The sequence below is a fragment of the Trichoderma harzianum genome (assembly GCF_003025095.1).
Source record: "Trichoderma harzianum CBS 226.95 unplaced genomic scaffold M431scaffold_6, whole genome shotgun sequence".
Lineage (NCBI taxonomy): Eukaryota > Fungi > Ascomycota > Sordariomycetes > Hypocreales > Hypocreaceae > Trichoderma > Trichoderma harzianum.
Window position 1 is genome coordinate 2,116,707 of NW_020209254.1, and position 16,184 is coordinate 2,132,890.

Consider the following 16,184-nt stretch of genomic DNA (forward strand, 5'->3'; position numbering starts at 1 on the left):
CTTCTACCGTCGTCCACAACACCAAACTATCAAGCTCTCACAGCTTCAACAAACCCTCACAACCACAATGCCTGCTCAGCGACCTTCTCACCTTCCTCCCTGCCCGGGTCCCCCACCCAGCCGACCTCTTCCTCCTCTGCCCAAATGAGAGCCGCGCCCGCTCTGAGGAAGATATCTCGAGTATATCATAACACTCTCCAACTTTGAGACAATGGCTACACCTCTTCCTTGGCTAAGCTTTCTTGGCCATGGTTATCCGGATCTACTATACAAGGTTTCACAATTACTTCTTTTGCTTTGACCGCTACTGGTCGACGGCACATCGCGAGCAAATCTGCTATGCGGAAGCGGATCTGAGCTGCACGTCACCACTTCTGCTGCTACTCTATAACTCCGTACTACAAAGTCGTTCCAACCGCTGCGGGGCTGGACATGACACAATCTATATGCGACCTGCTCTCCCGAGCTGGACATGCATATTCGGGGTCATCTGCTTTCGCTGCGCTGCTCGCGGCCGAGACCCCCCCCTAACCAAACCGAGTGGGCGTGTCGACATCGAATCACCAACCCTGGCTCTCATCGGCTTCTCAATGGCAACCTGAGCAATTCTCTCAACAACAACAACCGTCATAGCCGCCAGCATTTGGACGATGCCCCACCAAATCTCTCAAACCGCCTGGCCACATGACAGGCTGCGTTTAATCTCTCTCCACACCGTCCTCGCTGGCTCGAGCGGGTACTTGCACTCATCTTTCGATCATCGACTTCGCTTGTGTTGTGTATGTGACGCAATCTCATACACACTCTTTTTTCTAATACTATGTAATATTTCTTATACCTTTTCTTCATTTTCTTTCTTCTTTTTTTCATTAGCAATCTCACTTTGGCGTCATGCATTATCAACGTCTATGAAAGGCGGCGGGGGGGGGGGGACACTCTACTGGCATTGGGAATTGGAAGGGAATCATGTACTACTACTACTACTACTGGAGCATTCGTGGGTTCGTCGCGGAATACCCTGGGATGTTGACGACTGGGTTTTGTTTTTTATTGGATTAGGTCGGGATACGATGGGCAGGAGATAACGATTGAAATGTGGGATTGAAACTACCATCTTGCCCCGTCTGGCGGTCATAGACACTACAATGAAACTTGGCATTTGCTGCTACTACTACTCTCTCTGTCTCTCTGTGCTTGCTCCCCTTGTAAAAAAGCGTGTCTTGGTGCTATGATCTTGTTGGGTGATCGTCCGATGGGCAAAGTGACCTATCGCCCACAATTTGAGACATTGTTATGGGGCATGTTTTATTAAACCAAACGAACGAGTGCTACGTTCCGCATTCATCTCGTGGCCGCTGCGCCTCCGGAATGCCAGGCCAGATGGCCAGGTTATGCGCACTTAACTTAGGCAGAGGGCTACAGAGTGCTACTGAGTCGGTGGCCCAGCCCATCTCCGGACAAGACCCCCTGGCCACGGCCGATACATGCACTTTGTTCTCTCTTTGTAAATCACTCAGATCATGCCAAGCCGCTGCCATCATTGCCGGTGCTCCGTGGACTTCCGCATACGCATTGGGGCAAAGGGAAAATACTCCGTACGCTGTCTGTCTCTGTTACAGTGCCGCCGCCGCGCCAAGATACGGCAGAAAAAGGCAGAGAAAAAAAGGGGAGGTTGTTGCGGAATTCTAGGCACTTCCGGACTCCGTACAATTTGCCCTTTCTTTGTCCGTCGGTGGGAACGCTGGGATGTGGGGAGAGAAAGTACTGGACGACTACAGTAAAAGGGCAAAAAAAAAAAAAAAGGGACGGGGACGACATCGACTGGTGACCGAGGCTATTCACGGGGAGGCCGCCATGGTCTGTTTTTTTTTTACTAAGGCGGCTCCATCTGCTTTCTTTCTTTGTCAAAACTTAAGATACAGTAATTACACCGAAGGAGAAATGATTGACTGCCGGCTTTTTGAGTTCAGCTTGCTTGGTGGACGCCATTCGGGCTGAACCGTGTCGGGATACCCATGTCTTGATTTTTTTTCTTTTTGGGATGTGGATGAGATTTGATGAGATGAGGGTACGATGCGATGCGGTGAACGTTGGGGCGGGCGGGCATCGTGGAGCAAAACTAGCACGTTGTCTAAAATGAAGCTATGTATCCATTGAATCGAAAAAAATTTCTTCTTTTCGGGCTTCTAGTGGGAGATGTAGTTTTCCCACACCCCTTCAATTGTTTTTTTTTTGCTTCTTGTATTTTTGCTCTAGACTGGCCGCTGATGGGTCTTGCCGCTAGGCCGAGGTGGCGGTGCTGTTGCTACCTTTCTCGTGGGCTAATTGGTAGCCTGTTTTTGAGTACGAAGGCGATGCTGGATGTATATTATTTTGGTATCTAGTGTAGTGTTCATGACTCGGGATTGACTGGATTTGGGGGCCATGTTGGCTGTGTTCAATCTAGGATGCTTATATATCAGCTGGCATCTTGCGGAGATGTGATATCTATTTGTGTGGATAATGATAGGAACTGCGGGTTCAATATTATTTTCTTAGCACGTGTATATACTATTAATGCACGTATTCATTACGACCTAAATGTAGCGTCGGTGGCAAAGGGAAAGCTCAATTAAAGTCGTATCGTCGTTGTTAAATTACATATGCACGATTTAAGGGGCGTTTTGTTCGATCGCACAATGTAATACCATGAGGCGACAAATCAAAACGCAGAGCCGTGCTTTGACGCAAGGGACTTTTCAGCATCAATTGTAAACACAACGCAATTACGTACGGACTCGGGGGTCCAAGGGTCCGATCTTCAGGGGTCCTCGAGAAGAAAGAAGATCAAATCGAAGCCCTGCGCCGATGCCAACATCAAATCATATCTGTGCTCATCGTACTCCGTACTGTAATATCCCTATGCACTGCACGAGCACGCTTTTGGCAGTGGATCTGGACTGGACTTGCAGCAGCACTCCGTACTCCGTACATACAGCCATAATTACCCCCTGTATCCCGTACGACTCTGCAGTGGCGATAACCGCTTCTGGCGACACCATCGTCAACTACAGCAGGAACCCGTCCATCTAGTGCCAGGGCTGTGGCGAATTGAATGTTTCAGAGTCTGGAGCCCCTTTGAGAGGCGCGCAGCCTGGCTGGGCGGAAAATCGGCCATGGGCTTGCTGTCAATAGTTTGGACGGAGACGCCGCCGATGCGATGCGATGCCTTATTAGCCCATTTTGCACAGGCAGCGTTTCAGGATGCTCAGCCAAGCGACGCGCATATTACGAGTATACGTGTATTACAATCCGTACTCGCACAGAGATTCAGAATTGCAAATGCATTGGTGTCTGCACCTTGTCTTGAGACGCAGGAGACGTCACGTGCCGTCGATCCTCGAATGTTTTCTGTGTTCCTTGTTCAACGAAGTGCGGCTGGACACCTGCCTGCCACGTATCAACGGGATCCCTGGCAGTCTAATATCGCGAAAGGCCAGGGGAGGCCGTCATGATCATCGTTGGCTGATGCCATCGGGCTCAGTAGGATGCTCGATCCATGTCGCCAGTGAGTCAACCGATGAACGAATGATTGACACGTTCCCTTGCTTGCGTTTCAGCTGGCAAGGGTGTGAGGGAAGAAGGCCATCGTGATGGGCTCGTACGAGTTACCAGAGCCGTGCTGTGCTTGTACTTGTGCCACATGACCTTGTCAGGATGTATTCGTAGAGTACGGCTGTGTTACTGGTTCCTTGGCGATGGATCGTCCGGCGAAGGCATCATGCAGTGTTACATACATGTACATTAGCCCTGATGCGGACACACAAAACATACGAGTACATACTTGCACAATACTTGTACGAGTACTCCTTGTGTTTTTCGACAACTACCCTAGCTGTGCGAACACAGGCAGCAAGCATGGCACAGACACCGCTTCTATATCAGGAATACTCGTACATACTAGCAGGCCTCTCGTCCAAGGCTTAAAATCTGCCTACAGCCAACATAGTCGTAGTGTCCATCTGCTTCTCTCGCTACTCCGTACTACTAGTAAGATTAAGATGTCTTGGCATCATGTCTTTGTGATAGGTAATATATCTCGACGTGTTTGCGGCCTCCATCTCTGCCAAGGGGTGCCCCGGATTTCCTTTCGCCCTATCAAGCCACTTCACATGCGAAATGAGGACTGCCACGCTTCTAGCTATTCTCGTCTGTCTGTCTTTCCAGCCGCACTTTACCATAGCCGAGGCCAAGCCCTCTAGTACGAGTATGAGTATGATAGACGCAAAGATGGTGCTAATTTGCGACAGCTTGCTGTTTCTGGAGTAGGATACACGTGTAGTCTCTCGGATGGAGTGAGGCGTGACTTTTGACGAGATTGGGTGACCTGCATGTACTCACCTCAGCTGATATGGCCAAGTCGATGACCTCACGAGCAGCGGGGACTGCTACCTTGTTCGACTCTGCCGATGGATAACTTGATGCCCCGCTGAATTGACTCACAGTTGTAAAGCACAGATGTATCTGCCCTGGCAACCACTTGGTAGATAAGAGAAGAAAGGCTTAACCGTTATGTTCTGTAAGAAACGGAGCTTGGATGCTCTACCGTGTAAAACTCGATGATGAGTGCTGCTGTAAACGCAATACTGTTGAATCATTATGGACGTTGAATACCATGATAGCAACAGTTGATAAATAGAATATTTATGCGTAGTAGTTTTAGTAAGCCGCTGGTTTTTCTATTTACACGCGTCAAGAGGAAATGAATGGCCTCCGCTACGACTCTAGTAGAGATTGAGTTTTATAGTGCTATGAGGTTGTACTTTGGCAAGCTCGTAAAGAGAGCCACCTCCGCCAACTCGGCAGTCAATTATTAGAAAACTCTCTTTCCTAGAGAAAAACTTTTAGAGCGAGTGAGATTAGAACGTGTATTGCTTGTTGAATACATGGAAGCTATATACCTGCCAGAGCAATGTCTCTGAGGCTGAAGACAGCATAATTATATGCCATACTCAGGTACTCTAATCCTAACAAAAGATGCTCTTGTAATGAGATCAAATTGGGCTGTGTGAATGCCGTCCTCATTATGCCATATATCGGTAGTTGTTCTTGGTTTGCTACGCTAGATCGTGGATAAATCGATGTATACCGAACGAGCTTTGAATGAGATTGAAGCCTTGTTCCTTTGACGAAATGCGATAATGATAAAACAACTGGAAGCTTTGAATGATGATTTTGCCATAAAAATATTTTTTTTTATTCTTCTCACAGATGTATAACTTCGAGACTACGCTCGTCTACCTCAAGATGTGACTAACCTACGATACTGAGCCTCAGTCTGTAACCACGAGGGATACATGTAAACTTTTTAGTCTACAACTAGATATTACCATTCAAACGTTCAGTATTACTATATTTGACATCGATTTGATTTAATTGTTGGATAACAAGTGCAAAGTGTTCGTGTCAAGCACTCAAGCATTGCCGTGTAGTTCCTGTGGTACATCTCAACATTAGTGGGGCACCTAAAATAGTGGGGTCGGTTGAACCTTTCTTGGGACTTGATACCTCTTCTCTCAGTCTTGGGCAATTTCTCAATCAACGACACTCTCAATCAACTCAGCATAGCAATTGTTTACGCTTCATCCAGTCTCATTTCACAGAGACTTTGACAACAAATCCAGCAAAAGCCTCATAATTCCATAAGCCGAGGTGATATTTTGTTGTCCTGCACCGACGTTGGTGTTGCCACAGAAGCACTTCTGTTGAAGCATTTCATGCCTGATTGAGATGCTGCATCTTCATGTCTGGGGCCCGGCCTTTGGCCTACCGTCCATTGATGCAGAGTGTTTGGCCATCATAACATATTTTCACAACGTACTACCCTCGTCATCATGGCGCCTCATCCCCAGCAACGATCCCGCCGTCAGCCCATCGAGTAAGTTTGTCAACTATGCATCAGGTGGCGAGGTGATATATACGGACCTGACCCTCGATTTCAGATCTTCTACCGGCATTACAGCATGAAGACAAATGGATAAGCGGATTCCAGCCTATTATAGAGTATCTAACCTCCGCAGCCATTTGTGACGGCCTGGACGAGACGCTCAGCCCGATTCAACGGGCAGACAGCGTCGCTTATAGCGCCTATCTGAGAGCTCACGCGGGACCTCTCGTTGATCTATCATTATATGTCTCTGCGGCAAATTGGGCTGCTACCACCAGGCCCGCCTATAGCTTGTTGCTGACTTTTCCCCTGACATGGACCGTTCCGACGTTGATCAGAGCGGAGGCTATCAAGCGCGCAGAGCATCTTGGCCTGGCCGAGCTGGACACCGATTTCGATCCCAATGGCGGCCTTCATCTCTCTGCGGGCAGAGATGCCCTCCCAGAGACCTTCCGGCGGCATATTCCTTTGATGACCAAGAAGACTGTGCACGAAGAGATGACGCCAGAGCAAGCTATAGCAATAAGGCTATTCGGTCTGACTGAAGATTGCCTTACCGTGCTGGATGATTTGATGAAAGGGGGGGATGAAGAGCATCCTCGATTCTTCACAGATGCTGCGGTCTCTTCGCTGGATTGTTTGGCTTTCGGGTACCTGGCTCTTATGCAGAAGCCAGCCGTTCCGCGATCTTTTCTCAAAGACTGGCTAGAGCCGAAAACCCCTAGATTACACAAATTCGTCGACTCCATGCTTGCCGCCATCACCGCACGCGGCGATCTTCCCTGGGCAACCTCCGAACCAACATCCGTCGCTCGCTTTGGCGGCCGCATTCTCGACTCCGTCTTGCGCCATATCCCTAACCTGGGAGAGCAGTATGCAGCTGAAATGCGCCATAGGGCCGAACACCAGAAGACAGGCTTGGACCAGCGAGCTCTCATGCTAATCATGGGCGTAGTCCTTACCGGCTTGGCCACGGGCTATGGATTCCAGGCCTACAGGGCGATGCAGCCGTTTGGAGCATCGACTCAGTCGTGGAAGCCTAGACGGTCGCGGACAAGATTGAGCGAGTTTGGACAGCTTGGGTCAATGTTGAGCAGCGCCATGGGGCCCTTTCAGCCTGTGCCGAGCGGCCTCGATGTGGGAGCTCGAGATCAAGGAGGGCCTAATGGAATGCTAGTAGAAGTCGATTCTGAAGTAGATTGAGAAAAACAAAAAAAGACAAATCAATTTCGGAATACAGAACTTTACGCCGTGGTAAATGCCACCTTTCCTGATAAGCCCGGTCTACCGCCATGGTATTTATACATTTTAATCCACCAAGGATATCATATTCAGTTTACATCTATTATTTAACTCCTGTGAGACAAAGCGCGTCCACTCTATATTTGCCGAATCTCCTTGCCCACCATCTCTGGTCGCTCAACTTCCCACTCATCTCTTAGGACTGCAAATGTCAAATCCGACACAAACAGACTCTGGCCTAAACTCCACACCAGGGTAATGGCATAAAAGAAGTTGGCATTGCCGCTACCGGCGTATATCCACAAATGGTAAAATGCAGGGCCGAGAAAGGTCGCGTAGAGCATGGTGGCAGAGGCGACGTAAGTGTATCGCATAATGGGGTATAAGTGTCGGAACAGTGCTAGCATGGCGAGGAACAAACTTGTGTCCGCGATGGACGGGTAGGGCTTAAAAACAGCAAAGATGCCTAGGAGGATCGTCAAGACGGCCAGAGGCTGAGTGCGCAGTCGGATCGAGAGGCCGCCGACGTATATTACAAGGTGTAGCCAGAAGACGGCAAGGAAAAACGCCCGGAAAGAATCGAATATTTCGATGAAAAAGTACCACCATAATCCGACGGTGGGAGTCAGGTCGGACAAGGTGAGCTGGATACCATATGTTCGAGCTAAAAAGTCCCACGAGTTGCCTGTGAGCGCAAATGACATGGCCAGCAGGAGGGAGATGCAGACAGCGGCAATGAGAATAGCCCTTATGGAGAATTGGATGGCGGAATCAACTCGTCGCTTTTCGGATTGGCGATCGTACGCGAGGAGAACTAGAGGTGGGAGGAGGAGAAGCGGGTACATGGAAAGGTAGGAAGCGAATGAGATGGCGACCATGGCATTGAAAGGAGAACCGGACAGAGCTTTTGCAATGGCGAAGAGAATTGCGCAGTTTGTGAATACGCTGGTCGATCGGCCAATACAAGTGGCTATGGTGTATGGGTTGAATAAGAAGCTATATGGCCTATAAGTTAGCAGCTGATTCCATGCTCTGTCAGCTTTTATAGAAGGGAAGCCTTACGCCGCAGCTACCAGAAGCCCTGATGATCTCTTGGCTCGCCGAGGAGATGCAAAGTGTTTCGACTGGCCGGCCTCTCCTGAATCTGCGATCACGAGGAGCGCATATGCGCTGAGAAGATCGACGAGGATATATAGCAAGGACGTGAAGATGGGCCAAGCCTCGACGTCTGGGAGTAGCGAGAAGAGAGGGAGGAGCAGCGGCGCCTGGTGGAAGACACCGCCGTCGTAGGGCCAGACATTGTGGCTATACAGGAACAATCCCTCCTGCACTAAGGAAACAGTCAGTGCACCGGACTCAATGCCGCCTCTCGGCTGGGGGAGTTGCGATGCGCCTTACATCGTTTGAAGCTCGTCACGGGGGTTGAGATCTCGACGCGGCCCGTCAGCAGATCCGGCAGGCTGGGGAAGGCGGTGGACAGGACGAGTCTCAGCAAGGCGGCGCCAGCGAAGACGCCGACCTTGCTCTGCAAAGTCATGTTGGTCGACATGGCATCTCCTAGGCCATATTGGAGGAGGATCTTTGGGATGGGCTCTGCTGAAGCTCGGCGGATTGGAGGGACCAGGATCGAGGCCACTTGGCCGCAGTTGAGCCTTGCTGGCCAATCACAGCAGTCGCCTGGCCAGAGCTGTGCCTGTTCTAATTGCAAGGTACAGGCAGTCTCGACAGTGGCTGGTGGGTGGCTCGTGAGTGGCTGAAAGTGGGCTGGGCGGTGAAGCACCACTGGGGCCGCTAGTCTCGTTATAGATAACGGCCTAGGCGGTGGCGCAGGGCATTAAAATTTCCGGCCTGGTAGCAAGAAAAAAAGTTCAAACAATTGGCGATTGATTTACTGCCCCGCGGATTTTTTCCACAGAGCATCAAAACCTTGCCATATAAATCGCCAACAGTCGACACAATGGCACGGATAAAGAAGAAGGGACAGGCCGGTGCGGCCAAGAACTTCGTGACGCGAAACCAGGCGATCCGAAAATTGCAGCTCAGTCTCCCCGATTTCCGAAAGCTTTGCATTTGGAAGGGCATCTATCCCCGAGAGCCTCGCAGCAAGAAGAAGGTTTCCAAGTCGTCCACTGCCTCGACCACCTTTTACTACACCAAGGACATTCAGTATCTTCTTCACGAGCCGCTGGTGCAAAAATTCCGCGACCACAAGGTTCTCGAGAAGAAGATTTCAAGAGCATTGGGCCGAGGAGATGTCAGCGATGCCGCTCGACTGGAGGGCAATGCCAGCCGACCAGACAAGACCGGAAAGCCGACCTACACTCTGGATCATGTTGTCCGCGAGCGCTACCCGACGTTTGTCGACGCATTGAGGGATCTGGATGACTGTCTCTCTATGCTCTTCCTCTTTGCCAACCTGCCCTCGACCTCCATGGTGCCCGCCAAGATGATTGCCCGCTGCGAGCGATTGTGCCTCGAGTTCCAGCACTATCTCATTGTTTCCAAGAGCCTCACAAAGTCCTTCTTGTCTATCAAGGGTATCTACTACCAGGCAAACATCCAGGGCGAGGAGGTTCTGTGGCTGGTTCCGTACAAGTTCAACCAGAGAATCGTCGGCGATGTCGACTTCCGCATCATGGGAACCTTTGTCGAGTTCTACATGACACTTCTCGGCTTTGTCAACTTCAGGCTTTATACCTCAATTGGCCTCAAGTACCCGCCCAAGTTCGATGCTGTCAAGGATGAGGATGCTGCCGAGCTTGGTGCCTTTACCCTGGAAGGCAAGACTCTGGTTGGCAGCGAAGAGCAGAGCAAGTTGGAGGACGTCGCCCACAAGCCAGACCCCAAGGTCCAGGCTGCTGTCAACAAGGTTCTTAAGAACATGACAAATGGTGCTGCTAATGACGACGCCTCAATGGCAGACACTCAGGAGGCAGATGAAGACGCCGCTGGTGCCATTGACAAGTTCGAGCCCGCTGCTCCTGGAGGCGATATCCTCCCCCAGCCATCATACACTGGCACTACCCCCAACAACCTCTTTTCAAACTTCACAATTTACCTGTCCCGTGAGACTCCCCGCCAGCCCCTAGAGTTCATCCTCAAGTCCTTCGGCTGCAAGCGTGTCGGCTGGGATGCCGTGCTCGGAGGTGGCGCTTTCACAACTGATGAGCTTGACCCATCAATCACTCACCAGATCGTCGACCGACCCCCGATACAAGCTTCAATGAATGAGGAGGGTGATGGCGAGGATAACCAGACGGCGCAAAAGCTGGCAGCCAACAGACGTGTGCCGGGCCGGATATACATCCAGCCTCAGTGGGTCTGGGACTCTGTCAACGATGGTGAGCTGAAAGAGCCTCATGTGTATGCGCCAGGTGCATCACTGCCCCCGCATCTGAGTCCCTTTGTCAGAAAGGTGCAGGGAGCCTACGATCCCACAATGTCTCTTGAGGAGCAGGAGACTGAGCGCGAAGCTCTCGAGGCTGGTGACGATGATGAAGAGGTTGATGCCGATGAGACTGTAGAGGGCATGGATGTTGCAGAGGATGATGAGGATGAAGATGAGGAAGAGGCCGAGGCCGACGAAGATGAAGCCGAGGAGGAAGAGGATGAAGATGAAGATGAGGACGCAGATGAGGCCCTACAGCGACAGATTGAGCTTGAAGCTGAGATGTCTGGCAAGACAGTCAATTCAAAGGCTGCTAACCCGAAGACCAAGGCCAAGGAGGATGCAAAGAAGGCCCTTGCCAAGAAGGCCCGTGAAGAGGCCGAAGACTTGGATCGAGCCAAGGGAATGCTGAGCAAGAAGAAGAGAAAGCTCTTTGAGCAGATGCAGTACACAAACAACAAGAAGAGCGCAGAGGATGCCAAGCTGCGGTCCAAGAGGAGAAAGCTGGAAAAGGAAAAGGCCAACGGCAAGGCGTAATTTTCGGGATGTACTGTTTAATACACTAGTAAATAGGATTCAACGGCGTATATGCGATGAAAATAAAATGGATTTCTCTTTAATACGAACATGTTTTGAGATTTAGAAACGGCGTAGTGATGCTTACGGGATTGATGTGACATGTGTGAGGGCGCTGTGTTAATGAGGACTACGGACTCGAAATTTTCCTAGCACGTGAACTTATACTTTTCACCACGGTCTTCAACCTCAACTTTTCATCAACATTGTCATTAAGCATTCATTTCATTTGCACGAAACCGATTAAAAACTTGTTCTATGATATTATTTAGGATTTAATTGTTCATACGCCTTACTTAACTCATTGATGCTACGAAGCAGCCGTCTGTCGATGGTGAGGTGATTGCCGGCCAAGGCATGGATCGAAGCTCTCCCGAATGGGATCTCGACAGCGACGAGATCGCATCCGTTACATCCCAAGATCTACACGATAACCGACCAAACCGATGGTCAGGAACCCAGAGAACATGGCAGCGCTTGACGGCGGAGGAGCGGCGGCTCTGGCAATCGATGGAGGCTGTCGAAGGTCAAGATTTGGCGATTCACTTGTATAACGCATATGCGTTGAAGAGGCGCGGAAGAGATTCTCAAACTGCGCAGGATGTTACGGTTACCTTGGTACGTTTCTCTTGCATCAATCTCATTGACTGACGCATCACCTGTCTCTTGACTCATGAGTGATGGCTAGAGCGCTGGACTGACATTGGGCGACAGGAAAACGGAGAGCAGGGCATATGGGCACCTCCTCGAGTTTGGACAGCGTGGCCGTTGAACGAAAGTCGTGTCCCGCAGCAGAAGCACATTCGGAGAGAAGATGAAGATGGGTATGGAAGATTTACATTTCGCAAGGCGGAGCGACGGATGCCTAGCTCTGAGCTGCATGAGGAGCTGGGAGCGACGATATTGAGGCTGGCTGGGGAGCGTTTTCACAAAAGCAAGGCGAGAGAGCAGAGAAAAACCGTGCTTGCTTCTATCGAAGCAGATGTGACGCCTTTGAATCAAGGCGAATCTCAGAGAGAAGGCCAAGACACATCCGGTGTATTAGGTCCATCTTCTGAGGATGAGAAAATGATGCTTGATGATGAGGGGGGCGAAGATGAGGCAGCACTACCAAAAAGAAAGAAGGAAGAGATACCAGGGACAAAGGAACCTGTTATGTCTTCCAACGACGATTTATCTTACGAAATCATTCGACCATCTGTTCGACACATACTTTCACAGCTAGACTCGACCTTACAGATCCTCCACAACGCCCGCATCGCCACCACAAACTATGCATCCGATTCTTCAGCAACCTCCGACTCGGAATCTGATGCCCTTTCCGGCCCCAAGCGTGGCCGTGGCCGCCCTCGCAGCACTCACCTCACAGGGACAGAAACCTCGCCTCATCCAGACGGCGCCATCACACCGAAAGCTAGCAAAAGAGGCCGTCCACGAAAAGTCCACATCCCTCACGAAGGCGAGACGCACGAAGAGATGCTTATTCGCATCGCACGCCAATCCCACAGAAGACTCCCGACAGTAGCACAAGACAGAGACGCAGCATTTGAGGAATGGCTTCGTCAGGGCGATGAGAGGCTGGCGCGCGAAGAGGCCCTCCTTAGAGAGGAGGAAGAGCTGGGCATCGAGCCGCAGGACAGCGCCCAAGAGAGGCGGCTTCGCAGGCTCGGTCTCCGCGACTGGAGCGACGTTGTTGGCGCCGCTGCCCTGGCAGGCTTCTCGCCTCAGGTCATTGCCCGGACGGCAAAGCGATGCGCTAATCTATTTGGCCAAGGCATGGTGATGAGGCGTCTGGACGAGGCGCCTGCCTCTAGAGCACCGGCCTTTCACACGATGGAGTACCGGCCGGAGAAGATCAAGCTCGGCTCGGACGAAGATTCAGATTCAGATAGCCAAGCGGGTGCCGCCACTGCTGCTTCATCTCGCAACACGCTCTCTCGCCAGGCGTCGCTGGCCCGCCTCTCAAGCCGCGGCCGTAGTTCGTCCCCTTTCCGCGGCTGCTCCTCGCCTCACTCAGCGTCCTCCGCCTTCGGTACACCTAGGAACGGAACGCCTAGGAATCGCTCGCAGTCAAAATCCCGATCGAGGTCCCGCTCCTCGGCAGGCTTCCACCTTTGCCCGGTCCCTACGTGCGAGCGCTCGGCTACGGGCTTCACGAGGAGACAGAATCTGCGGCGGCATATGCAGCTTGTGCATCCTGGGCGGGGAGACGAGGATGAGGAGTGGGATAGTGAGGACGAGATGCTCGGAGCGGTGCATGTGGATGGATTCTTGAAGCCGATTAATCCTGCTAGGGGGTGGAGGGAGAGCGTGGCAGCGAGTTCATTGGTAATTAGGAAAAGAGGGCGAGAGAGGCGGACGGGAGAAGATGACGATGACGACGACGATTATAATAGGGGATCTTGACCATGATGGTCGATTTGGAACATGATAGCTTGTAATAGCAAACTTCAAAGTCACAAGAATTCACACGAATGCACCAAGAAGACTACCTAGTAACCATTGGTTTTTGGCTAATTCTTAAAATTCGCTATTTGATTTGAATGCAATCCGTTCCATGACTTATGTCTATACCCAATGACGCCCTTGTAGTGTACAAAAGATCCCGACATCTCGCAGCCTTGAGGCGCTCAAACAGCCATGCTTACAGAATTGCGAGATGAATAAATAGCCCTAAACAAAAGAAAAAAAGAAAATAGAAAGGAGATAGAAGATAGGGAATATAGAGATAGGGATAGGGAATATAGATAGTCTCCTTATGTTCTCGTTATGTTATAAACCAGTAAAAGAAAAACCTGCTACCGCTTCGCTTCGCTCTTGTTTCTGGCATCAAATATGATCATCGCTTGTTTCGGCGTCTGTTTCGCCGGGCATTTCGTGCGCTACCTCAGTCTGTGTTTCGTACTCTGCTTCACTCTGTGATTTATGCTCTGCTTCACTTGGCGCCTCGCTTTCCGTCTCGCCCTCGGCAGTCCTCTTTCTCGCTTGCTCAAGCCTTTCTACCGCATTCCTGATGATTTCATACTGCTCACTCAACGTCGTCTGAACTGGTTCTCCGGACCCTTCTCTCCAAACATCAGAAGAATCTTCATTGCGGTTGAGCAAGTCACCCAGATATAGCTGAATATCCTTAAGCTCCTCAATCAGGGAGAGGAGATGAGAGATGGTGTTGGAGTACTGCGCATCCACCTTCTTCAGCAACACAATTTGCTCATCGAAATTGCGCGGCTCTTCCATGAAGCTTCCAATATAGGCCCAGATGGATGAGAGCAGCGAGTCGGGCTTGGCGGTTCTTGCTCCAGGGAGTTGTTCGGCTTGTTCGTTGATGACGCCCAGCTGTGTCTGGCTCTGGTGGAGGAGCAACAAGAGGGCTTTGCCTTCATCGAGGAGTTTTCCCAACCGTTCTTGAACGAGAGAGACATGTTCAGAGTATTTATCCAACAGAGCCCGATCATTTCCGGCTTGTTCTGATGTTCTGAATAGGCTCAGCGGCCGGATGGCCCAAGCTATGGCTGGAGGCAATGAGGGTGCCTCGGGTTCCATAGATAGGGAATTGATGTGGCGTAGGGTCCAACGGTTAATATTGATGATGGAATCAACGGTTGACCCAATGTGGATATAAAATGTCTGCAAATCCGAGCCTGCTCTGCCAACCTTTTCAATATAGCCGTTGAGCTCCAAAATGAAATCTTCTCTAGCGGCGATTTCGGTCTCTTTAAGGAGAGCTCTTAGGTTTCGGGTAGCCATCTCTGAACTCTTGAGCTCGAGGGGCATGGAGAGACCATATGCGCTCTTATCCAGCACACTCTCAAATCCAGATTGAACCTCCATAAGACTTGTAAAGTCGATAGAAGAAGCAGCAGCACGTTGAGATGTCTCGGCCTCGAAGAACGGAATTTGAAAGTTGGAAACACCCGGGATATCTTGTAGAGATGTAAATGAGAATGATTGGACCTTGTCGCGGGCGTCCTGGACAGATACGCCATTGATATGAAAGAGGTATGCAACCAGGACGATTGCGACGGGTATTATGGTGTAGCGGAAGACTTGAAGCAGTCTCTCGGAGGAACTGGATGCTGATGAGCCTGGTTTGGCGTGGCCCCAATTCAGCGAAGCCTCGTTTTGCTCCTTCAAAAGTCTGGCATATTCTCTTTCCTGGTCTTCGTGCCAATTGGCAGGGGCCTGCTCTCGCTCGGAATCCCACACGCTACCCTCTTCGCTATCATCATCGGTAGTTCTGGCAGTCCGTGAGGCTTCGCTCGCAACTAGATTATTGGCTTTAACGAGAGGCATTCGGAGTGGCATTTCGGGTTGCGGATAAGAAGCACGCTGCATCGATGTAGCAGCGCTTGAGGGAAGCGTAGGGCGGAACGGTTGTCGCAAGATGACGTCCTCGTCATTTTGGTAATTGGCAAAGTCACGAATGCTGTCCTGAGAGGCGAAGCTCATGTTGTTTTGACTCTGGGAGAAAGATTCCTGGGTGGGATACCCAGAAGAGGGCATGGCGCTTGACGGAGGGCTGAAGTCTTCACCGGGCAGAGGTTCAAGGATGCTTGTGTCGAAGCTGTCGTTTTCACCGTCGACGAGGCGCCATGATCCCTCGGCGGGGATTTCTCGTCGGCGCGGTGCCATATTGTGTCGGAAGTCGGGCGTGAGAAAAGAGGGAGAGGTCCAGTGGCGTGATCGTTGGGCGATAAGGAACGGTTATGTACTGTAGCTGCTTGTTGTGTTGATGGATCGAGGTGGCGGTGTTGGAGTTTGTTGATGGATACAATCAATCTCTCATCTCCGACCCAATCCTTCGAGATGTCGTGAATTATGTCGGAGGCTAGACGCCGCAATCCAATGCCGGCCGCGGGGCTTCCAGACAAAGCCCGAAGCGTGAATCGCGAGGCCGGGGTCGCAATCGCGCACGAGGCAGCAGCTGTTGATATAAAGTGCTTTTCGATGGACGTGACTTGGCGGGATCGCGTCGCGACGGGCAATGAGTCACACAGATGACGGCGAATTAGAAGAGCAGCGGCTCCAGGAAGAAGCGCAAGCGCAAGCACG

At 51.0% G+C, this 16,184-nt stretch overlaps 6 protein-coding genes across 6 annotated transcripts; 4 read left to right on the top strand and 2 right to left on the bottom strand.

Annotated features, from left to right (window-relative positions):
- Positions 1-457: 457 nt before the first annotated feature.
- On the top strand, positions 458-1,189 carry M431DRAFT_438558 (hypothetical protein). The gene has a single exon (XM_024915175.1). It carries the CDS (start codon positions 651-653, stop codon positions 1,083-1,085), a length of 435 nt encoding a protein of 144 aa, XP_024774855.1. The 5' UTR covers positions 458-650; the 3' UTR covers positions 1,086-1,189.
- A 4,580-nt stretch (positions 1,190-5,769) lies between these two features.
- M431DRAFT_482316 (hypothetical protein) lies at positions 5,770-7,129 on the top strand (the record flags this gene model as incomplete). Its single annotated transcript, XM_024916036.1, has 2 exons — positions 5,770-5,917; positions 5,982-7,129. 2 exons carry the CDS (start codon positions 5,770-5,772, stop codon positions 7,127-7,129), a joined length of 1,296 nt encoding a protein of 431 aa, XP_024774856.1.
- Positions 7,130-7,305: 176 nt separating this feature from the next.
- On the bottom strand, positions 7,306-8,705 carry M431DRAFT_495397 (hypothetical protein; the record flags this gene model as incomplete). Its single annotated transcript, XM_024917351.1, has 3 exons — positions 7,306-8,164; positions 8,231-8,498; positions 8,567-8,705. The coding sequence occupies 3 exons, from the start codon at positions 8,703-8,705 to the stop codon at positions 7,306-7,308; spliced, it is 1,266 nt and encodes a 421-aa protein (XP_024774857.1).
- Positions 8,706-8,999: 294 nt separating this feature from the next.
- Positions 9,000-11,183, top strand: M431DRAFT_508585 (hypothetical protein). The gene has a single exon (XM_024919132.1). It carries the CDS (start codon positions 9,126-9,128, stop codon positions 11,091-11,093), a length of 1,968 nt encoding a protein of 655 aa, XP_024774858.1. The 5' UTR covers positions 9,000-9,125; the 3' UTR covers positions 11,094-11,183.
- Positions 11,184-11,489: 306 nt separating this feature from the next.
- M431DRAFT_85356 (hypothetical protein) lies at positions 11,490-13,538 on the top strand (the record flags this gene model as incomplete). Its single annotated transcript, XM_024923544.1, has 2 exons — positions 11,490-11,750; positions 11,847-13,538. 2 exons carry the CDS (start codon positions 11,490-11,492, stop codon positions 13,536-13,538), a joined length of 1,953 nt encoding a protein of 650 aa, XP_024774859.1.
- A 193-nt stretch (positions 13,539-13,731) lies between these two features.
- M431DRAFT_520440 (hypothetical protein) lies at positions 13,732-16,031 on the bottom strand. Its single transcript, XM_024920427.1, has one exon. The coding sequence runs from the start codon at positions 15,762-15,764 to the stop codon at positions 13,962-13,964; it is 1,803 nt and encodes a 600-aa protein (XP_024774860.1). The 5' UTR covers positions 15,765-16,031; the 3' UTR covers positions 13,732-13,961.
- Between the last annotated feature and the right edge of the window lie 153 nt (positions 16,032-16,184).